Source organism: Copadichromis virginalis, linkage group LG23 (assembly GCF_057382275.1).
Source record: "Copadichromis virginalis isolate Kocher_CV1m ecotype Utaka linkage group LG23, C_Virginalis_male_GT1.1, whole genome shotgun sequence".
NCBI classification, from domain to species: Eukaryota; Metazoa; Chordata; class Actinopteri; order Cichliformes; family Cichlidae; genus Copadichromis; species Copadichromis virginalis.
This window is the reverse complement of record NC_140639.1, coordinates 9,794,606-9,813,897: the sequence shown is the minus strand read 5'-3', so window position 1 is coordinate 9,813,897 and position 19,292 is coordinate 9,794,606. Positions and strand designations below refer to the sequence as shown.

Below are 19,292 nucleotides of genomic sequence, written 5' to 3'. Positions count from 1 at the left end.
TAATATGTTGCCATTACTAAATTTCTCTCAGTGCTTACTTTAAATATCCATGAAATCATCACATTCTCTGTAAGATTAAACAAGTAAAAAATATAACCTAAAGGCATTGCTAACAACTTCAATTCTTAACACTAAAAGTTGAAAGAGAAAACAAAATACTTTGAAGCACAACCAAATCTTAACACACATATATTTAAACTTTGTTCATAATTTTGAAATCTAAATGTTTTGCTAGCAGCTTTATTAGTTAAATGTATAAATCAACAGTTGGAAGTAATTAAAATACTATTTTTAATTATTTAATTCTTTAAACTGACACTGATCAAGGTTTGAAGTATCTAGTTCAAATTATGAATAAATACTTCAAACATATAAGCTAAAACTACTGCTAGTTGTAAAAACTATTAGCTAACAGTATGAAAGTCTGAAAAAATAAAGAAATGTAAAAAAAAATACTATTAGCTAAGAGCAATAATTAACAGTTAAATAAATTACATTCTTCAAGCAAACTTCACTACTGGCTAAAAAAAAAAAATTAAATTAAAAAAAATTATTGCACTAAATATAAAAAATATAGCCATAAAAGTAAAAGTTGTGACAGTTTATTAGCCGCTAACTTTAACTGGTGAACATAAATTTTAAAGCGCAAATGAAAACATTTGAATATGAGAGATTACGGTGAAGGGGCTCTCAGATCCATCTGACAGGACTTTGGCAGTAGATCAGATAAAAATGGGGGATCCACAACTGTAGACCGTAACTGACATTTGATAGGATTAAAACCCAGTCTGAGACCAAATCATTTTGATTCAAACCACATGTACAAAGAGCAAGGATAAAGCAATAACAAACTCATTGAATTAAATATTTAAACATCTTTGTTTGTACACTTACCAGTTACCTTCTCCGTCTGCATGACAGAGTGTGTTGTCCTCCGATATCAAACCATTTCCACCAAGAAACCACAAACCTTTTAGACTGCAACTTCTTTTAAAAAAAAGAAAACTCAGGCAAACGATTCAGAATTGAAGATTTTAGTTCACTTCCATATAAAAAAGTACACATACTGTACAGTAAGCAAACATTTATCTCCCACCACATTTCAAATGATGACCTTTTAATAAATCTGCTGTCAGAAGCAAAAAGGTGCTTCGGCTGTATTACAATATCAATTCACTCTTTACCTCCTAACTGATCACTCATTATATAAACACGCTGTATAAATAAAAGTTGCACAAGTAATAAATTAGAGATGTTACTATATAACTAGAGTGATCAGGTCAAACTACTAAACCAAAGAGCTCTGTTTAAAGGACTGCAGGCATGAGTTAAGATGTGCTGAGACTGCTAAAGTACACAGATATAAATAAGAAACTGGTTTCCAAAAAAAAAAAAAAAAAAAAAAGGAAGGAGAGCATCAAGATTTTTTCCATCTCTGTTCAACTGGACAGTCTGCATATGGCTGTTATTAATTCTTGGCCTGTAATTCACAGATTTACATAACTCTTGCAATCAAAAGAGGGGCAATGCAGTTTGGGGAGAATAATAGGTAGGACAGCCTCTAACTATGACAAAGTGCACTCAACATATGATCCACATTCACAACTCTGGGACAGAAAATTACCATGCTCAAAAAAAACAATTAAAAAAAACAACAACAAAAAAAGACACTTAAACCACTTGGAACAGATGTTTACACGATTGAAAATGGGTGGATTTTCATCAATACTGGTTCTAATAAACTAATCACACAGTTAACACATACACAAACAGAATTCTCTCTCACTGAAGCCAAGAAATTGGTCATTATTTCTTCTTAACGGCAGCTTTTCACTACAGTTTCAGCTCTGCTTCACAGCTGATTTAATCAATAGCAAACCTCCCCTCAGATTCACTTAAAGGGGACCTATTCTCCTCATTTCCAGCTACATGGTTTTAAAAGCAACTTTGCATAATTCACAGCTCAAAATAATCCTGATGTATCTTATACTCTGCCTTGGTGGAGCTCCTGCAGTTTATCCACTGGCTGAAACAAGCAAGCTGTATCATCAAACACTGCAGTTCCTAAACTGGCCATTTGAGGCTCTCTCCATAACTGAGTCAGTCTCCACAGACTGTTAAAATGCCCAACTATACAGCAGAAATAAACACGTTTACATAGTTGTACACAAAGCAGTTTTGGTCTCTTTAGCCAGCTTCCACCTTCATAACAACTGTGCCTTTTCATAGCGATCTTGACGTCCCCCATTGGCTTCTAGGCTCCATATTTAGAAACTTTAACTTTACCCACGTTTGGCCACAACCATGTTACATTTTTCAACCAGAAGAACAAGCTGTAAATTTAAGATTTAAGCCTAGGGAGATGATTGGAGACAGCTTCAAGTGAACAATAGAGCAACTGCACTGTCTTTACACTTTCAGCTAATTCCTGCTAATTAGCAGATATAGCTAACGTTACCTAATATTTTAGAGCTCCACCCTCTCACCTGAAAATATTAAAATGTGGCTCCACAAAAATGAAAATGATTGTAGCCAAAATACTCAAGTGAAGGCATCAAAATGTAGATGTCACTGTCATGGTGGCTAAGTCCATTTTTCATATACAAGCTGTGTCCCAAAACCTAGGCCACATCCTTCGGAGACCGCATTTGTAGACCAATTATGTCAAAGCCAGGTGACAAAGGCTGTCCCAATTCGAAGGCTGCTCCAAATGCAGTCCTTCATTCCCCCCGAATGTGAAGGATGGGTCGGGTGTATCCTTCGTGGCCCAACCTATCCCAGAATTCATAGCGCGGCCCAGCCAATTCCAGTTTCCAACAATGGCGGCAGCTGCTTAGTTTTAATATGACTCCTATTACTCTTTCTGGGTCACAAAATAAACTTTTAACATATTTTCAGGTGAGAATGTAGCTGTGTAAACGTCAAATATCTGCTCGGTTTATCAAAATATCACATATTTGCAAAAGTGCTCTGACGTTTTCACAGAAGTCTGTTACCCACCAGCTCGATAGCTAGCCGGGGATCAGCTAGGCTCGCTAGAGCCGGTGAGAACAGCAAACTCCCGGTACATCATTTTCGGACCTCCTGCGGTCTTTTGTTACTAAGATTATGATATGCAAGACACTTAGATAACATAAAAAAATGTATTGTTTGGCTTTTTTCTGTTTTATTAGTTTGAGTAAATCGGTTTGGCTGAGATTAAAGTTATAGTTCTCACACAGCTGAATAAACATCAAACAGAAAACTGATTAAACAGAAGTGTTAGATGGTAGAGCCTCGCACTTCCGGCCTTCAAAGGACCCGGCACACATAGACCACGAAGGCCGGGTCCCCCGAATGGAACACAGCTACATTCTACAGAAATGCCTCTCTTTACTTTCTTCTGATTGGCTGCTCCTTGGAGACGAAGTTTGAACAGTAAGTGTGCCTGAGATGAAACAAAACAAAAGCTGAAATCGAGCTTTGAGTCTGAAGCTTGAGTTTTTGGGTTTCAGGATTACTTGTACATACACTGACCTCATCAATGAGCATCAGCCATTGTAACAATATTCATATGATAGGAAACAAGGAAAAGTAGACTAGGTCCCCTTTAATAAGTGGAAACAGCAGGGAGTTACAGTGCTTTAAACACTTGCTGCTTTGGCTAATTTAGCCATCAACAATAATAGCTCTTTTAGTAGTTTCCTCATTTTTGGATAGAAAGGTCAGTTTAAACATGAAAGTAATTAAGAAGCTTCTTTTATTCCCTATTGTTGTTAAAATAAGAACATATTTTGCTGTGATCAGTGGCTGCTGCCAACATTCATTTAATGAAACTGTGGCTCAGGCCTCGCCAAGTCATTATGAGCCTGTCATGCTAAATCCCAACCAATCAGGAAAGAATGAATCGCTCCAGTGAGCTACTGATGACCATGTGAATTTCCACTGATGGGACATGTTTTAACAGCCTCAGTCACGTCCTGCAGTACACGCTCTTCAGTGCACCAAAATATAAAACATAATACATGTGGAAACAAACCATAAACCCAAACGGAGGAATCGAACTTGTGTCTTTGCTGTTACCATGAATCACAGACATCTCTGACTCACAGAGAGCATACTAAGCTGCCGTACACTGAAACATTTATGGTTTAGTAAAACACTGTAGAGACTAGTGCATCATAAAAGAAAAACTCAGAAGAAACCGTTTGTGTAACTACTGTGTCACATTGTCAGAGCCCCGCTTTTAAAGCCAGACTCTGAGTTTTGGTTGGACACAAGCGTTTCAATTTGATTACAGAATGTCCCACATGTGTTTTATGTTATACTCTCTGGAGGGATTACCAGAAAACTAGTCCACAGATTAGTCTCCCTCCCCAGTGAGCGAGCTCACTTCCTGGGGAGCAGCGCTGCCAGTCTCTGCTTCTTAATGGGAAGGAAGTGGATCTCCTGTGAGCTGACCTTCTTCAGTTTGATAGCTCTGCTTTTAGAGACCTTTTTAAGAGGGTTGTTGGGGTCGTGCTGCTCCCCGTGGGATCCCGACGGCACACCGTAGAGCTGCTGCAGAGCTGCCCCCTGGCTGCCATCCCGTTTTATGGAGAAGTTTTTGGTTGAGACTCCTGAAAGGCCTTTTATCTTTCCGCAGAGGATGGCGGGGATTGCGTCTTTCACTGAGACAATGACCTTGGCTGTCTGCGAGGTGCTCACTATCTCGAGGTTTCCAGCACCGCTAAGAGACGCCTCCTGACTCAAAGAACTAGACCCAGCAGCACTGCTGTCAACCAACCACTTATGCTGCCGGCTGAACTCCAGCGATGCCAGACTGCCGAGGAGTTTGGAATCGACGCCCAGAGACAAAGATGTGCCGCTGCCATCCGGGCCGGACTGTGAGGCTCCTTCTCTGTCTGACTGAGCACACTTTTTCCTCACACCAGGAACTGACAAATCCAGCACACTGTCCTGCTGTGGACTGGGATATTCCTGTTTTGGTTCAATTGGACATGGCCTGACAGAAAGGTCCAGAGCTTGTCCTTCCTCTAGAGGAAGTGAGGATGGGGATGCATTTTGTGGCTGGAACGGAGGCATGCATTTCCTTGAAGACTGCGAGGGGGAGGTAGTATCTTTTGGCGAAGTCTGAGTGCTTTTACTGACAGTGCAAACTGGTTTTGGCATGTTACCCTTTGAGTCCTCGGTCTGAGGGACAGGGATGGGGAGAGGGACTGGCAGAGGCACAGGCAGAGGAATGATGACCGGGTATGGGACTAAGAGTGTCGCAGGAGGGACCAGAGGGGCCAGAGGGGAGGTGTAGGGAGGGGTGAGGGGAGGAAGGGGGAAGAAGGGAGAGCCTGGAGACTGACAGCTTGATGAACTCCCCTGGGAAGGGAAGAGGTCCTGCAAGATGGCAGCAAAAGCTGGATTCTGCAGGAGAGAGAGCAAGTTAGCCTCCTGCGTCTGTCCTGTGGACTTCTGATCAACAGCTGGAGGTAAACCAAACGTCAAAGGACTCTGTAACAGCACGTTGTTCTGGAGCTGTGCACAGTTGGTGGTCTGAGGGATTACAGAAGGACTCATGTGCTGAATCACCTGCTGATCCAAGACCAGGGGCAGTGAAACTGGGCTTTGGCTCGTTATCAAGTACGGTGCTGCCCCCATCTGTCCGAGCTGAGGCCCGGCTGCTCCGGCCATCTGGAGGTGAATGGGCAGCATGAGCGGGCTCTCACCCAGACAAACTGGGTGGAGTACAGTGGTAGCCACTTTAAGAGCCACACCTCCTGGAGGTTCAGCAGTGGGACTCACCACTGGGGGTGCAGGAGTGTCTGTCAGGTTCGAGAGGCCTCCTTTAGTCAGTCCTGTCATATTAGCATCACAGGAATCAGCAGGAGTGAGTGGATTTACTCCATCTTCCACTTTGCTGGAGACCTCTCCTCCTCCTCCCGCCTCAGAGTTGCACACTTCAGTCTGTGGCTGGGTCATGGTTACAGACTTGTCATCGTTACCCTCCATGATTCAGCCTGAATATCAATCTTCATGAAGTCAGTGACGGGTTTCGTCCATTATTCTTGTAAGAAGCCCTGAAACACATAGAGCAGAAGGTTTGACGGTAAGCCCCACTTTAAAAATAAAAAGTGAAAAATCTTAAAACATATATACACAATGAGTAAAGCAGGGGCCCCAATACTGTGCTAATATGAAGAACTAAGTTCAGATATGCTTAGGGATTGTTATTTCCATATACAACTACACAACAATAAAATGCTAATTCTATATATTAAAATCTTCTTTTTTTAAACTCTTCCATCTATTTATGGAGCTGCTAAATAGGGGGAATTTTTCCAATGTGATTCAGACTGTGACCGATAGCTGACAACATAACAAAGTGGAAAATTTTTCATTTTTTTAATTTGAGAAAACTACAACTAAGCAGCAGTGCAAACCAAAAGGGGAAGCCAAGAGTCTTCAGTTTGTGCGTGGCGTCTTCCACGCTTGCTAATGCTAGCAAACGAGCTACAGAGACACTCTGAAACCAAACAAGCCATTCCTGCAGTGTTTCCCACATTCAGACTTCAATTGGGTGAGCTGCTCAGATATATTAAGAGACCACATCTGTGATAGGTCTGTTTTAACAGTGTTATTTTACTACCAAACACAGTATATTGATTAGCACAATGCTAATACCTCCAGGAAAGAAAAAAACCAATAGCATATTGTAACTATCTTGGTTATTGTGCTATAAAAGGCTAGTATTCTGGCAATGCAGTTTTGCATTTTCAAAGCTCTAACAATCCATGTACGGACTTCATCTCTCTTCATCTTCCTGTTTTTCGTAGAAGTAACTGCTGTTAAAGATTTATTAGCTCCAAGTCAAACACGGTGAGCTCAGTTTCACTGCTGATGACAGAGTAATGCAGACAAACCAGAATAAATGCAAACAATGAGGTCGCCCTTTACGACTGGGATTCAATACAGGACTACAAATATAAACACTATGAATATAAAAACGTAATTTTTATTTGTTTAAATATTGTTCTCGCAAGTCTTGGCAATTAGACTGTTTAGTTTTTGTCCCCTAGGTGATATCAACAGAGTCATTTTAGCCTTCAAAACAAGGTTAGAGTCAGAGTCCTCAAAGATTATGACACACAGCTCACAGTTAAAGGCAGCCAAAGTGTACGATTACCCATTGTAGCGTTTTTTTTTTATTTATTTATTTTGAAAATGATCCCAGATAGTCCTGCTGATCTTAAGTTCAGTGCTCACAAACTAACCTAGACATTCCTGTTCTCGGCTGTTAACAGATATCTAAGATTCAGTTATGTGAATATAATATTTATATTTTAAAAAAAAATTGTAAAAAAAAATTGTAAATTATGGGAGAAAAAAAATGTAATAATCAGCAATACCCTACCAGCTGACTACATTGCCAGACTGATATTTCGGCAGTCCTCGCCATTATTCAGCTGCTTCCTCAGAGAGAGGTGAAGATCGCCAACCACCACTGATTCGGATTAATAAAGTTTCATGAAATGAAATGAGATCAGACTCCATCTCCACCGTCTGGAGCTGCGAATCCTTGTTCTGCTCACCAAGACCACAGAGCAGAACAACGACTGCCGTCGCTAATGCTGATACAAGACAGAGAAAGCAGACTTCATCCACAGGATGGGAGACTCCGAGGAGAAGCAACAGCTGGCTGTGTCCCCTCAATCATTTATTCCATGTGTAAAACTGTTTTTAACTATATATAGTTTTTACTTTCTATATATACTTTATTTATCCCCAAAGCTGGGAAATGCTTGTTACAGCAGCCAAAACAATGAAAACCACCTACAACAACATGATTTAAATAAAGTAGAATAACTCAATATTATAATCATCTTCTTCTTTCAGTTGCTTCCTGTAGGAGTCGCCACAGCAGATCATCCGCCTCCATCTCACCCCATCCCGAGCATCCTCCGCCAGGCCTCTGCATGTTCTCCTTCGCTACATCCATGAAGCTCCTCCGAGGTCTTTTCCTCCTGCCTGGGAGCTCCATTTTTAACATCCTTTGTTCAATATCCACTGTCCCTCCTCTGCACATCTCCAAATCATTTCAACCTTGCCTCTCTCTACCTTTTTAAACTTTGAACAGCTTAAAATAATTCATGACGAAAACAGCTCAACCTGGTAAATAATACACAAAAATAAAGGAGTATTCCTATTACAATCTTTAATGGCATAGGAAAATTATGTGATCTTTATTTGTTTGTTTGTTTTAAAAAACCCTATATTAATCTTTAACCTCTTTTTGCATGAGAATGAGCCATTGATTATTGTCCAGTATTAACCCCCTAAGACCCAAACTCTTCCCCAGCATGCATTTTTAATTTCTCTTTGATATTTGGGCATGTTGGGGCCCAATGAATGTAAAAACAAAGAATTACCAGATTTTTTTTTCCTTATTTTTGTTTTTATGAAAAATCAAGAGCCACATATGAGGATATTCGTTTAAAATTTTGATAGAACAGTAGCAGTATAATGTCCTCGTACGTGGATATCAGGCCCTTGCAGAGCAAAATTGAGTATTTTGGTCTAAATAACCCAAAATGTGATGTCCACATATGTGGACGCCAGGTCCTAGGAGGTTAAATCAATGTGTGATACGGGAAGTCTTACAACATCTCATCTTATGTGGAGACGGGTTATTCATTGAATAACTTGGGAAATGTTTAACACTCCACACTGAAAATATCTTATTGTAACCCTGTGTACACACACATTCCTCTCTGCTGTGTGTTTGATTAAAGTCTGAGCCGTGAAGGATTTCCATTTTATATTTGCCCATCTATCCATCCCTCATCTCTGCAGAGGTCCAAGACCACCAAGATACAATATTGACGCAGAAAGATCAAACAGGAACTCAGCATGTTTGATCAACTACACATCTCAGTCTCTATCCATCATCCGACATCACACATGCTTTTGTGCTTTTATAACCGTACTGTGTCGGCTTTCCTATCACTACATGATACCTCTGCACAACACATGTCCTGCCTGCACTGGATGTCAACCCCCATCCGTCCACAGTGATAAAACGTCCCCTGGGTGCATCTCGTGTCAGTGAGGTCAATTATTCATACGGCTGGGAGCGAGCGGGATAATGTTCAGGTACTGGAGAAAAAGGGAAACATTAAATACCCTGAAAAAAAACTACAAAGTGTATGCTTTAACCTTTAAAGTTAAAAAACTCAATTAAATGCACGCATGCAGTTCTGATTTTCTGGCAGGAGCATGACACTTTTTCTTCCTCTCCGGGTGGCTTTTATGTGGTGTTGGGTTGCCACAATGAGCAGCGAGGAGAAGCTCTCTCTCTCTCTCTCTCCCTCCAGGCTGGTTTTATATTATTCTGCGAAGCATAGACGGGATATTGTAATAAGGCTCTGATGGATTACATGGCCAGGCGGCTGGCTGATAATCTTGTCACTGGTTCGTGCACAGGAAAGGTCTGGGAAGTGTGTGCACCTTGGGAACTGTAAAACAGACCTAACCATACTCTAGAAGAACTGAGTAAAAGCCTTTGTAGACTCGCAGTTTTTCAGACAATGCACCCTTTAAAGACAAAGAAATTTCCAAGAGCTTCCTAAAGATCCTAACGCATGATTAACTGTGAGCTTTGTGTCATGTGTTTGAGTCCATATTTAATACTAGTGTTTTATAACTAGACAAAAATAGAATTTTAGGTTTTTTAAAATGATAAAAATTCAAATTTTCCCTCCTGTATGAAGCTGCAATCAACATACAAGATCAGCTGTGCAAATTTGTTGTAACTAATAACTTAATCTGCTTAATTTCACACATTGTAAAGCCATCCAGGTCAAACTCTACCATTTCATGGGCTGCGTGTTTGATACCATAGTACGATACTGTTATTGTCTTTTAGACATTATGCTTTTATGTTTTTTAAATAAACTTAAAACTATAAATAAACTTGAGAAGCAAAAAAAAATGTAGCAATCACATAACTATGTTGGTGGAGGAGATGCTGATGAACCAGGAGATGACCTTTCTCATTCAAAGTCATGACTTTACAGACTAGGGAAAAAATGGATTTGGACAAATGGAGTATTTATTTGCTGGAACAAAACACAGCATAAAAGAAAGTAAAGCCAACACCAAGTGCTTTAATTTTTTGGTCCTTTCACAAACCACCAGGGGGCGATACCTGTGTTTAATAAAGACTTCCAGTCCTAAAGCAATCTATGGGAAAACAGCCCTCTGTCTTGACCTCTGCAAATACTTTCCTGATGAGTTTACAGGATCAATCTCTAGGTCCTGTCAAACTGAATGACACATTAAGTTTATTTAGTAATTTCTGGTCACTAAAGTGTCCGAAATAAGAATTACCCAGCATACATTCAGTTTCAAAACACCAACACCGACGGCAAAAATGCTCGTCCTCCTTTTAGCGTCTACGGTTCGGAATCTGCGACCACATGAGCGTGACTGTTTGGTATGTGGTAAAAGTGAGTAGCTCTTTCTTACCTGCTATTTCCAGCTAGCATGTATATTATACATACCACATGGTTTTCCTTTGAATTCTATCTGAATTACGCTGCTGCAGTAAATCTACGTCGAGCCTACAATGTAGCCTAAGCAACAACAGCATCATGTAGTTATATTCTAGGCAGTTGCACGTCAGGTTACAGGGTAAAGTTTCAGAAAGATACATTGTAGCCACAACACGAACACTGATTTAACACTAAATTATAAATCTGCCCTAATCTGCTAAAAAGGGACAACCATAACCGTAACTAAGACTAACCTTAGTCACTGAGAGTATGTCATTTTTATTACATTGTTCTGTTATGGTTATCAGACACATTTATGAATCAGAGCTCGGACTGAATAGTAAATTCAGATCTATTCTATTTTTCCACTATTTGGATGCTGCGGTCTCACTTGCATTCCAGGAAGCTCGGGGCAAGACATTTCCTGTGTGATAACGCGGTCATGAGGTCCGTGACACGATAATGCCTCCCTGACCATTATGAAAGGAGTCATTCTTAGTTGAAGCGCCGCTGCTGTCAGAGACTCCAATCAGTTAGCCTGACTGTGCACAAAATGAGGAAATTCCCCCAAATAATAAGCTTAATTGTCTCTTTTTACTCGGCTGCCATCGGGATATGGACTCACTTTATTTTAAGGGAGGAAATCACCCACCCCCCAAAAAAAAAAGAAAAAAGAAAAACAAAAGCAGGATTTACTCTGAGCCATCGACATCAGCAGTAATCGCCACTTGGGTGACATACAGTCAGCCTGCAGTGGTGTTCACTCCAACTTCGCTTGAATCATGTGATAAAAAGTAAAACTCTGCAGATGAGCAGGAGGAGGAAGTTTAACCAGCAGAGTGAACCAAAGTACACACAGATCATGTTCACCATTGTTGTTTTTCCCAGCTACATTATCTGACTCAGTGACTCTGCTTTGTCTCTGTGTTATCACAGATAGGGAAGGTCAAAGTAAGATCTCGTAATAATAAGGCTCAATAAAAAACTGATCCCTGCTGACATGCAACAGAAGGGTTCCTCCACCATTAAAACAAAAGAAAAAGAGAAGTTTGAAGTATTGTGCATTGATGCAGTTCAGGGTTTTGGATTCAGTGCCTGAACGGTAACAGTAATGAACACAGAAAGAGCTTCCTCATCAGGCTAGGACCCTATACCACGAAACGAGTATAACATACCCAACATATCTTTCCATTAGCCTAACACTGACAGTCAGGATAAACAGTCACATGAAGCTGGCTATCAATTTGTGAAGTTAACCCAGGGTTTCACTGAAGATGCACGTACAATATATGATGTCTGCATGTACAGTATAGGTGTCATATTTTACGATCATACAGTAATTGTGGAAAAATAACATTGTTTGCTGCCAAGAAAAAAAGAAAACGAGGAACAAATTTGCATCTAAGAATCTATATTTCTGTAAATACAAAGACATTAGATGCAACTGAAAAATTGAGACCCTCCTCCCCTCCCTGTAGCTCAGAGGAAAGGATGTTACTCCATTTTCAAAGTATCAAATTGTTGGTCTGCATCAAGCAAAGAAAACTACTAAGGACAGGTTGAGTTGAGAACTGTGCAATGCATTATTAAACCTGGAAGGACAGTGATGAATCATCATCATCTTCAAAAAGAAATGTGGTTGAGAAAATAATCCTGGATGATTGTGATCAGTGTTCACTTATACATCTGAAACTCACTTTGACTATTTAACATGCATAAGAGCACAACGTGAAGAGGAACTCGAGGATTTGGGACTAAACAGCCGTGTTGCCTCAAGAAAACCACTTATCAGTGAGGCTAATTAGAAGTAGAGGCTTAGATTTCTCATGGGTCTTAAAGATCAGACTGTGGAGCAACGGAAAAAGGTCATGTGGTCTGATGAGTCCAGATTAATCCTGTTCCAGAATGATGGATGCATCAGGGTAAGAAGATGAACTGATGCACCCATCACGCCTACTATAAAACCAGCGTTACGATCTAAAGATGCTTCAGTTGGTCAGGTCGAGGAGGCTCGAGACAGATGGAGGATGAAGAAAAGAAAGCAGAGAAGCTCCAAACTGACCGAAATTTAAGTCGTTTCTGCTGGTGAGAAACGCAAAACTTGTTTTCTGTTACACTGTGGGCGAGTCTCAGCTCAGGCTCCGCCCACATGCAGCATCAAGGAAGCAGGTGAGGTTATTCAAGGTTAACGGGGGTTTACCTGGAGACAGAATCATTTGTGTGCCAGAGTTTGCAAGAATATGGCGTTCGTTTTAAAACAAAAACACCAAGGAGCTATTTAAAAACAGCAATAATTAAATTACACTCCATCTAACCGAACATCCGAAGATTTAAGCACCGGCTCGACAGCCTCAAATTTAACTTTGAAGTTGAGTTAAACAGAATCTAATAGTAGTTTCAGTTTTTGATTCTATGGTTAATTGAATTTGTTTTATTCCTTTTTTAGGATGACAGTAGAGTCATAAAAACAAACAAAGCCACCAAAACAGAGACAGAAATGAGAGAAATGCTGGAGCTGGAGAAGAACAACAAAGGAAAAACACATTCTGAGGTAAGAATGGGACCGTATATGACCCATAGTTAAAGTCCCACAAAGTATAAATCCTCCCTGTGGGAAGCATTCAAGGGGGAATCCCCCCCCCCCACACACACACAATTTTTAAATATAAATTTCAGGCCCTGGAACTATTCAGCAAACATTAAATCACTTTTAAACAGCTTTTGATGCTTTTCCCCCAAGAAAAGTGAATCTCTCCGGAGTTTAGACTCTGTGTTAGATAAATCGAGAAATTTGAAGATGTTATTTTGATCCAAGGCACACTCATTGAATTTATCGTTTAGTTTTGATTAGATAACGATACCTTGGCTGTTTGCTAAAATCAAGTCCCAGTCTGGTCCTCATGTTAAGTTAATAAGGCGCATTTCTCACTGCGAGGAAAAGACTGGGAATCATTTTACGTGTAAGGAAACATCAGGCTCAACTTAAACTTCTCTCCTAACTTTGTACATTAAAATTTCACAAACGAATGCATCCGGCATATAAATGTATTTAATTTGTAATCTAATAAGATAACAAATGACAGCCGGATAAAAATAATGCAATTTACCTAAACTACTCTGATTTTGTCTGAATGCTAGCATCTTTACTGCCTACTGTTCTCAGTGCGAGTACACATCACATAGACAGTGGAGCCGACGAGTTTATTAAATTTAACAGTAATCGATAAAAGCTTTCAAACAGATATTAGACTGAATATAACAGAAGGGAGAGCGAGTAACAGAAGAAGCATTGTTATCCCAGCGTTTTGGTCATATCAACTTATGAAATACCTCCAAACTGCTGCTTTTTTGCTGTTATCTTCCCCCCAGCAATGCTATAAACCATATGCCATGAAAACAGTCTTTCTTGGACTGCTGTTGGTGACGCTAGTCCTCTTTCTGCTCTCCAGTGTAGCAGCACTGTACCAGCTGTCCACCAGCTACAGGTTCTTGCTAAAGTGACCCTCCAGCTCACTACTACTACAGCGCACTACTGTGGTTAGCTGCAGTCCAACACGGCAAAGTTGGACACTGGGCGGGATGAGATCCTCTCTGAAAGCATCTGAATAATGTCAAAGATATCCATGGACAGTATAAAAGTTGGATGTACCCTCTATGGCATCACCTGCCAGTTAGTGAAGTTAAGAAATGAGCTAAACATTTTAGCATCGCCACTTTGGTGTTCTGAGAATGGACACCAAATGCTAACTGAACACGCCTTTATGACTAAAATGATGACAATACAGGGAAATGATTGCAAAACCCCGAGTCACACAGGCCTACATACCAGTCAGTGAGCCAGTTGCTAGGAAAAAACATGTATTTCCCAACTCGCTGGTAAAGACCACCTTCGAATACTTTGGTGGCCAGCACATTGCTGCACTCGCAGCTTAAATGGAAGTGGCGGACATTGCCCAGCAGCTCTCCAAGCTGAAGAGAAACTGTAAAAAGTGCACTGAACTGTAAACGGGATCCATTAGCCTTCAAAGTAAAGGGTGTACTTTTGGAAATGTGTTGGTTCCAGCACTGACGCAAAGCTTTTATTATGGAGGCAAAGCTTATCCATTTCCAGTGTGTGTCCCACTTTTTCGAGTTTTACTACTGCTTAGCTGGTAGTTGGTGAGTATTTGCTGACAAAGATGAAAAGCTATAGTTAACAATGGGAACCAGCAAGGAACCAAAGCAATCACCAATAGGTTTTTGGCATAGCAATTTTTTTGCAAATGATTTCACCCAACATAAGCCAGCGGCCTCCAGGAAACACTGCTAGCCAGTCAGGAAATACACATTTTTCCCATAAAAACCAGCGGTTGACTCATTGACAAATCTTAGGTATGTATGACGTCATGCAAGAAACCTCAATAAGACAGGAAGTTTTTTTTAACAACTGCCACCCCTTGCTAGTCATTAAGAAGAATGCAGGTTTAAGGCACATGGCACTTGTTTCACTTTTCAGACGTGGAAGCTACAGCCACCTTCTAGATGGTGGGGCAGGTTGCTACTAAACTTTCAAAATAAGAGCCACAGGATGTAAACTGATCACAGCTGATACCATTGTCTCAGATGGATTTAAAATAAAAATAATAAAATGCTGAAACGAGACCTAAAATGTTTCTCAGCTGCCGACCCAAGTAAAATGTAAAATCCATAACACATTTTCTCTACTAAAGACATCTATATATCTATAAATTACTTCAACTTATTAACTAATTATTTAACTTTAACTAATTATAAGTTAAAGTAATTTCACAAAACCCGTGGACTTGTGGTGTAACAAGAGGAAAAACAAAAAAACAAAATACAACCAGCTCCTCTGGCTACATCCAACACCTCATAAACAGGACAGGACAAAGCTTATTTACAATCTTAGCTTAATGTCCTAGCTCGCTAACAGAATCTGCAGTCCCACGTGATAACAGAGTTTGTAGCTTAAGCTATTAAAAACAGCTCCAGGATAATGAAATTTTCCTGATATATGAGCTAATGTAGGAAACATGCAGCACAAACAAACCTGTAACCATGTCTGAATGAGTGCAGAGTATGTTTTCTTCACACCGATAAGACCAGCGGCACATTTAAATCTCACACGTCATCTGGGAGAGGTCTGTGTTCACCAGCCAGTAACAGCTAATTGAGTAAATAGGAGACCCAACTGAGAGAGCCAAATAAGATCCCTCCCCTGTCCCCGTTACTGTAATGATTTCCACATTTCCTCTCTGTGTTTTCCCCTTGCTCATTGGTGGAACGTATACCGTAGTAAGTCAACAGCAGAGAGAAAAACAACAACGCCTCGCCTTCAAACTGCATTAAGCTGCACTGCAGTCGACATACATTACAGGGACTATTTTCTCTTTTTACCTCCTCGTTGTGGGCTTGATTTAGCTTTTAGACCAGAGGACACGAAAGCACCGGGGATGGATAGAGCACGGCTGATGATCTAAAAGGTCATCGCTCTCAACACCCCTCCGCTCCAGTGGCCAATTACATCTCATTAGAGAGACACACAGAAGCCTCATCACGATGCAGACTGCTTTCACATCAGTGCAGCTCATCTTTTATTCAGCGGGTGGTCCGCCAGCTGATCCCCTAAATGCCACAATCAGTCAAATTTCACAATAACAATAATTTAGCACTGGAATACTCATTGTGATGATCACTGTGTCACATTTTTAACCAGTGTGCCAGTGAGAAATCCAGGTTAGATGGCGATTATTTAGCGATTCAACTACATTAAAATAGATTTACAGCGAGAATCTGCACCTCGGGTCAGTAATTATTATGCATGGGTGGGTCACAAATGGCTTTTTTTTAGTAATCACCGCCATTTGAACATGCAGATAAACATAAGGTCTGTCTGAAACGCAATGAATATATAAAACTCTAAGCATGTAAAGTGTGACCTTCTTCAGTAATATCTTCATTCAGGCTAAAACAAGGTTTATGACTGTGTAAGAAGTGCACAGATTAATTAAGTACAGCTAACACGTACGCTTTAGTATTTGTTTATTTAGTACAACACTCATCAATGTTCTTGCAATTTAAAGGAAACCGTACAAAAAAACCCCAACAGAACAGCTTCTATCTACTTAATGGACCAAAATTGGTGCAAAGTCTTCCACGTGTTCACTTGAGTCAAGGTCCGAAGACTGAAATGAGTCACATCATTTTCATGTTCATCTAAGTCATTGAGTGAGGAGATTTTTACGTTCTAAAGGACTGTGACATGGGAACAGCTGGGTCAGTTCCCTTATGCCTCTTTTCTACTAGCACCTACTTGGGTCCGCTCTACTTGACTTCACTTGGGTCTCATTTGTTTTCCATTACAATTGAGTACCAACTCAATGTGGGCGGGGATGTTATAGCAAGGAGGTCTGAAAGTCCTGCGACACATTTTCAGCTCGACTCAGCTGGCTTGGAACAAGTAGGAACCAAGTAGGTCCTAAAAAAATACCTGATACCTAATGGAGTACCCTAAAAACAGAATAGAGTTGAGTCAGTGCTGATGGAAGAGAGGCTATAATGTTCTGTGTAACGTTTACACGGCACTAATTTGCATGTATGCATCTTTGTCTGTGTGATGCACGCAAGCAATTTATCAATGTGTCTTGCTAACTAAGTCCAAGAATACACAGGGAGGATTTCAGAAGTTATTATTTTGAAAACTAACTCAATTCTTTATATTGTTGTGTGACCGACTTCCAGCCCTCCACGCCTGCTCTCTGCAGCTTGATTCAGTGCTGTCAAAATATATAAATTGGGTACTTTTGAACTGTTTTGCCACCACAACATGGTTTTGAGTGGAGCCAGAACCAGAATTTGATACCTGGTGTACTCCCAGGGTAAGCCTACTCGCTTGAATCTTAGGTGATTTTGGCAGGTAGTCCCTCTCTAATTTAAGTGCTCAATGGACACAAAAACTTCACCATTTACAAATAATAATAATAATTATAATAATAATAAAAACGCTCAAAATACTCAGTATTGTTTTGTCCTGGAAAGCTTTTTTTTTTTTCTGGCTGTGCCTGAGCACCCTGACCATGCCCCATGGGCAGAAAGCTGGGCAGCAGATGCTCTGATCCTGGGCCTGGCTGCAGGAGAGGGCTCAATTTTCCCACTACCTAGCAAGGTTACTGAGCTCCAGATCTTGGGGTTTGCTGAATGAAGGGGAGGATTCTAAACTCAATGTCAAAAAGAGCCACATGAGGTAGTTCGGGCATGTGGTTGGGAAGTCTCCTGGGCACCTCCCTCATACATCTCAGTAGAAGGAAATGGAAAGTGTGGCTGGGGAGAAGGATGAGAAACCACCTGCCACTGCGACTGGCCTTTGGATAAGCAGAGGACAATGGATGAATGGACCAACGATGGAGTGCGGGCATGGCTGATGCTTCTGCTCATCTCATGAAAGCACCAGACAAACGTCATGCTAATGTCACAGACACGTCACATGTCTCAGCACAACCACATGATTGACTCAAATATCAATTTTGCTGATTTTATTCACGATGTGTTGGTCCCATCTTTACACAGTGTATAACTGAGAACTTCATCCTTTGGTATGAATCCAGAACAAAAACACATGATGCTCAAAATGGCAAATTTGGGGCTTCAAAGTGTCCATGAACCAATTAGTGATGTCACTGTGGCTGTATCCATCTTTTATACACAGACTGGACCCTCAGTCTTTATAACAGCAGGGGTCAAAGGTTCATATTTTTCCTTTAATTTGACACTTGTTTCCACATGAAATATACTGCATCTGCAAGTCTCGTTTTCCTTTCACACAAGCTGGACATTATAAACAAGAAATTACACAAGAAAGAGCAGAAATTGGAGACCGTGTTGAGTGTTTTCCTCCCGGGTGAGCTCATATCTGCAGGAGCTGTTTTCTTGTACCACTTCTAAGTAAATGCCCAGGCTATTGCAAAAGACCTTGGGTATGACACTGCCGGGTTCATCTGAGGATATTTTCCTGCTTTCCTTCCACATTTCTGTGTCCCTGCACCCAGCGTCGCCGTGCTCCCACAAAAATATGCACGGTATTATGAGCCCAGTTCCTGGTGTGTCTGGTGCCCGCAGCCAGCCGCCGACGGCTCGCCTTGAAAAGCGAGGAGGCTGCGCGCACATCCCCGCACATCTCGCGCAACAACACGAAAGCCCCGCTGACATTAAAGCCGCAACCGGGGCAGGGACAGAGGGCTCCTGGAGCTCAGTAATAACCTGTTATCACCCTCAGCTGGCGTAAATTTAACGCGCTGTCAGACGCGATACAAGCTAGCTGCTGCGCAATCGCCAGGGAAATTAGGAAAAACGCCTTGTTACGTTTTAAAACCGAGACCCCGACACTCCTGGAATAATTCACATTTACTCTACGTGATGAGGTTGAAACGAATTATACGCTTCAGCGACGTAAAGACCAGAAAACCGGTGGTTGACCCTGCCTCATCTCCGGTCCTTTAATGTATTTCGTGCAGAAAATAAAGCCGCTCTGCGACAAACGCCAGTGTTTCTTACCTTTGAAGTGTCCGCGGCTGTTTTATTGAGCCACTCTCTCCTAATTAACGATGACCGAGCTCCGTGAGACTTAGAAATAAATAGATAAGGGTGCCATTTATCTCTTCATTGCGGTCCCGTCGTAGCGACTCCAGACGGAGAGCTGCGCACGCAGCATCGTCAGCGGGTCTCTCCTCCCCCCTCCCCCCTCTCCTCCCCCACCACTAGCAGGGACAAAAA

At 41.1% G+C, this 19,292-nt stretch overlaps 1 protein-coding gene across 1 annotated transcript; it reads right to left on the bottom strand.

Moving 5' to 3' along the window:
• Positions 1 to 1,018: 1,018 nt before the first annotated feature.
• On the bottom strand, positions 1,019 to 19,203 carry rai2 (retinoic acid induced 2). The gene is made up of 2 exons (XM_085449029.1): positions 19,074 to 19,203; positions 1,019 to 6,050 (listed from the first exon to the last, which is right to left on the bottom strand). The coding sequence occupies exon 2, from the start codon at positions 5,980 to 5,982 to the stop codon at positions 4,369 to 4,371; it is 1,614 nt and encodes a 537-aa protein (XP_085305155.1). The 5' UTR covers positions 5,983 to 6,050; positions 19,074 to 19,203; the 3' UTR covers positions 1,019 to 4,368.
• Between the last annotated feature and the right edge of the window lie 89 nt (positions 19,204 to 19,292).

What these genes read in the sequence shown, in the direction of transcription:
- rai2 (XM_085449029.1), bottom strand. Translation starts at nt 5,982, where the DNA reads ATGGAGGGTAACGATGACAAGTCTGTAACCATGACCCAGCCACAGACT.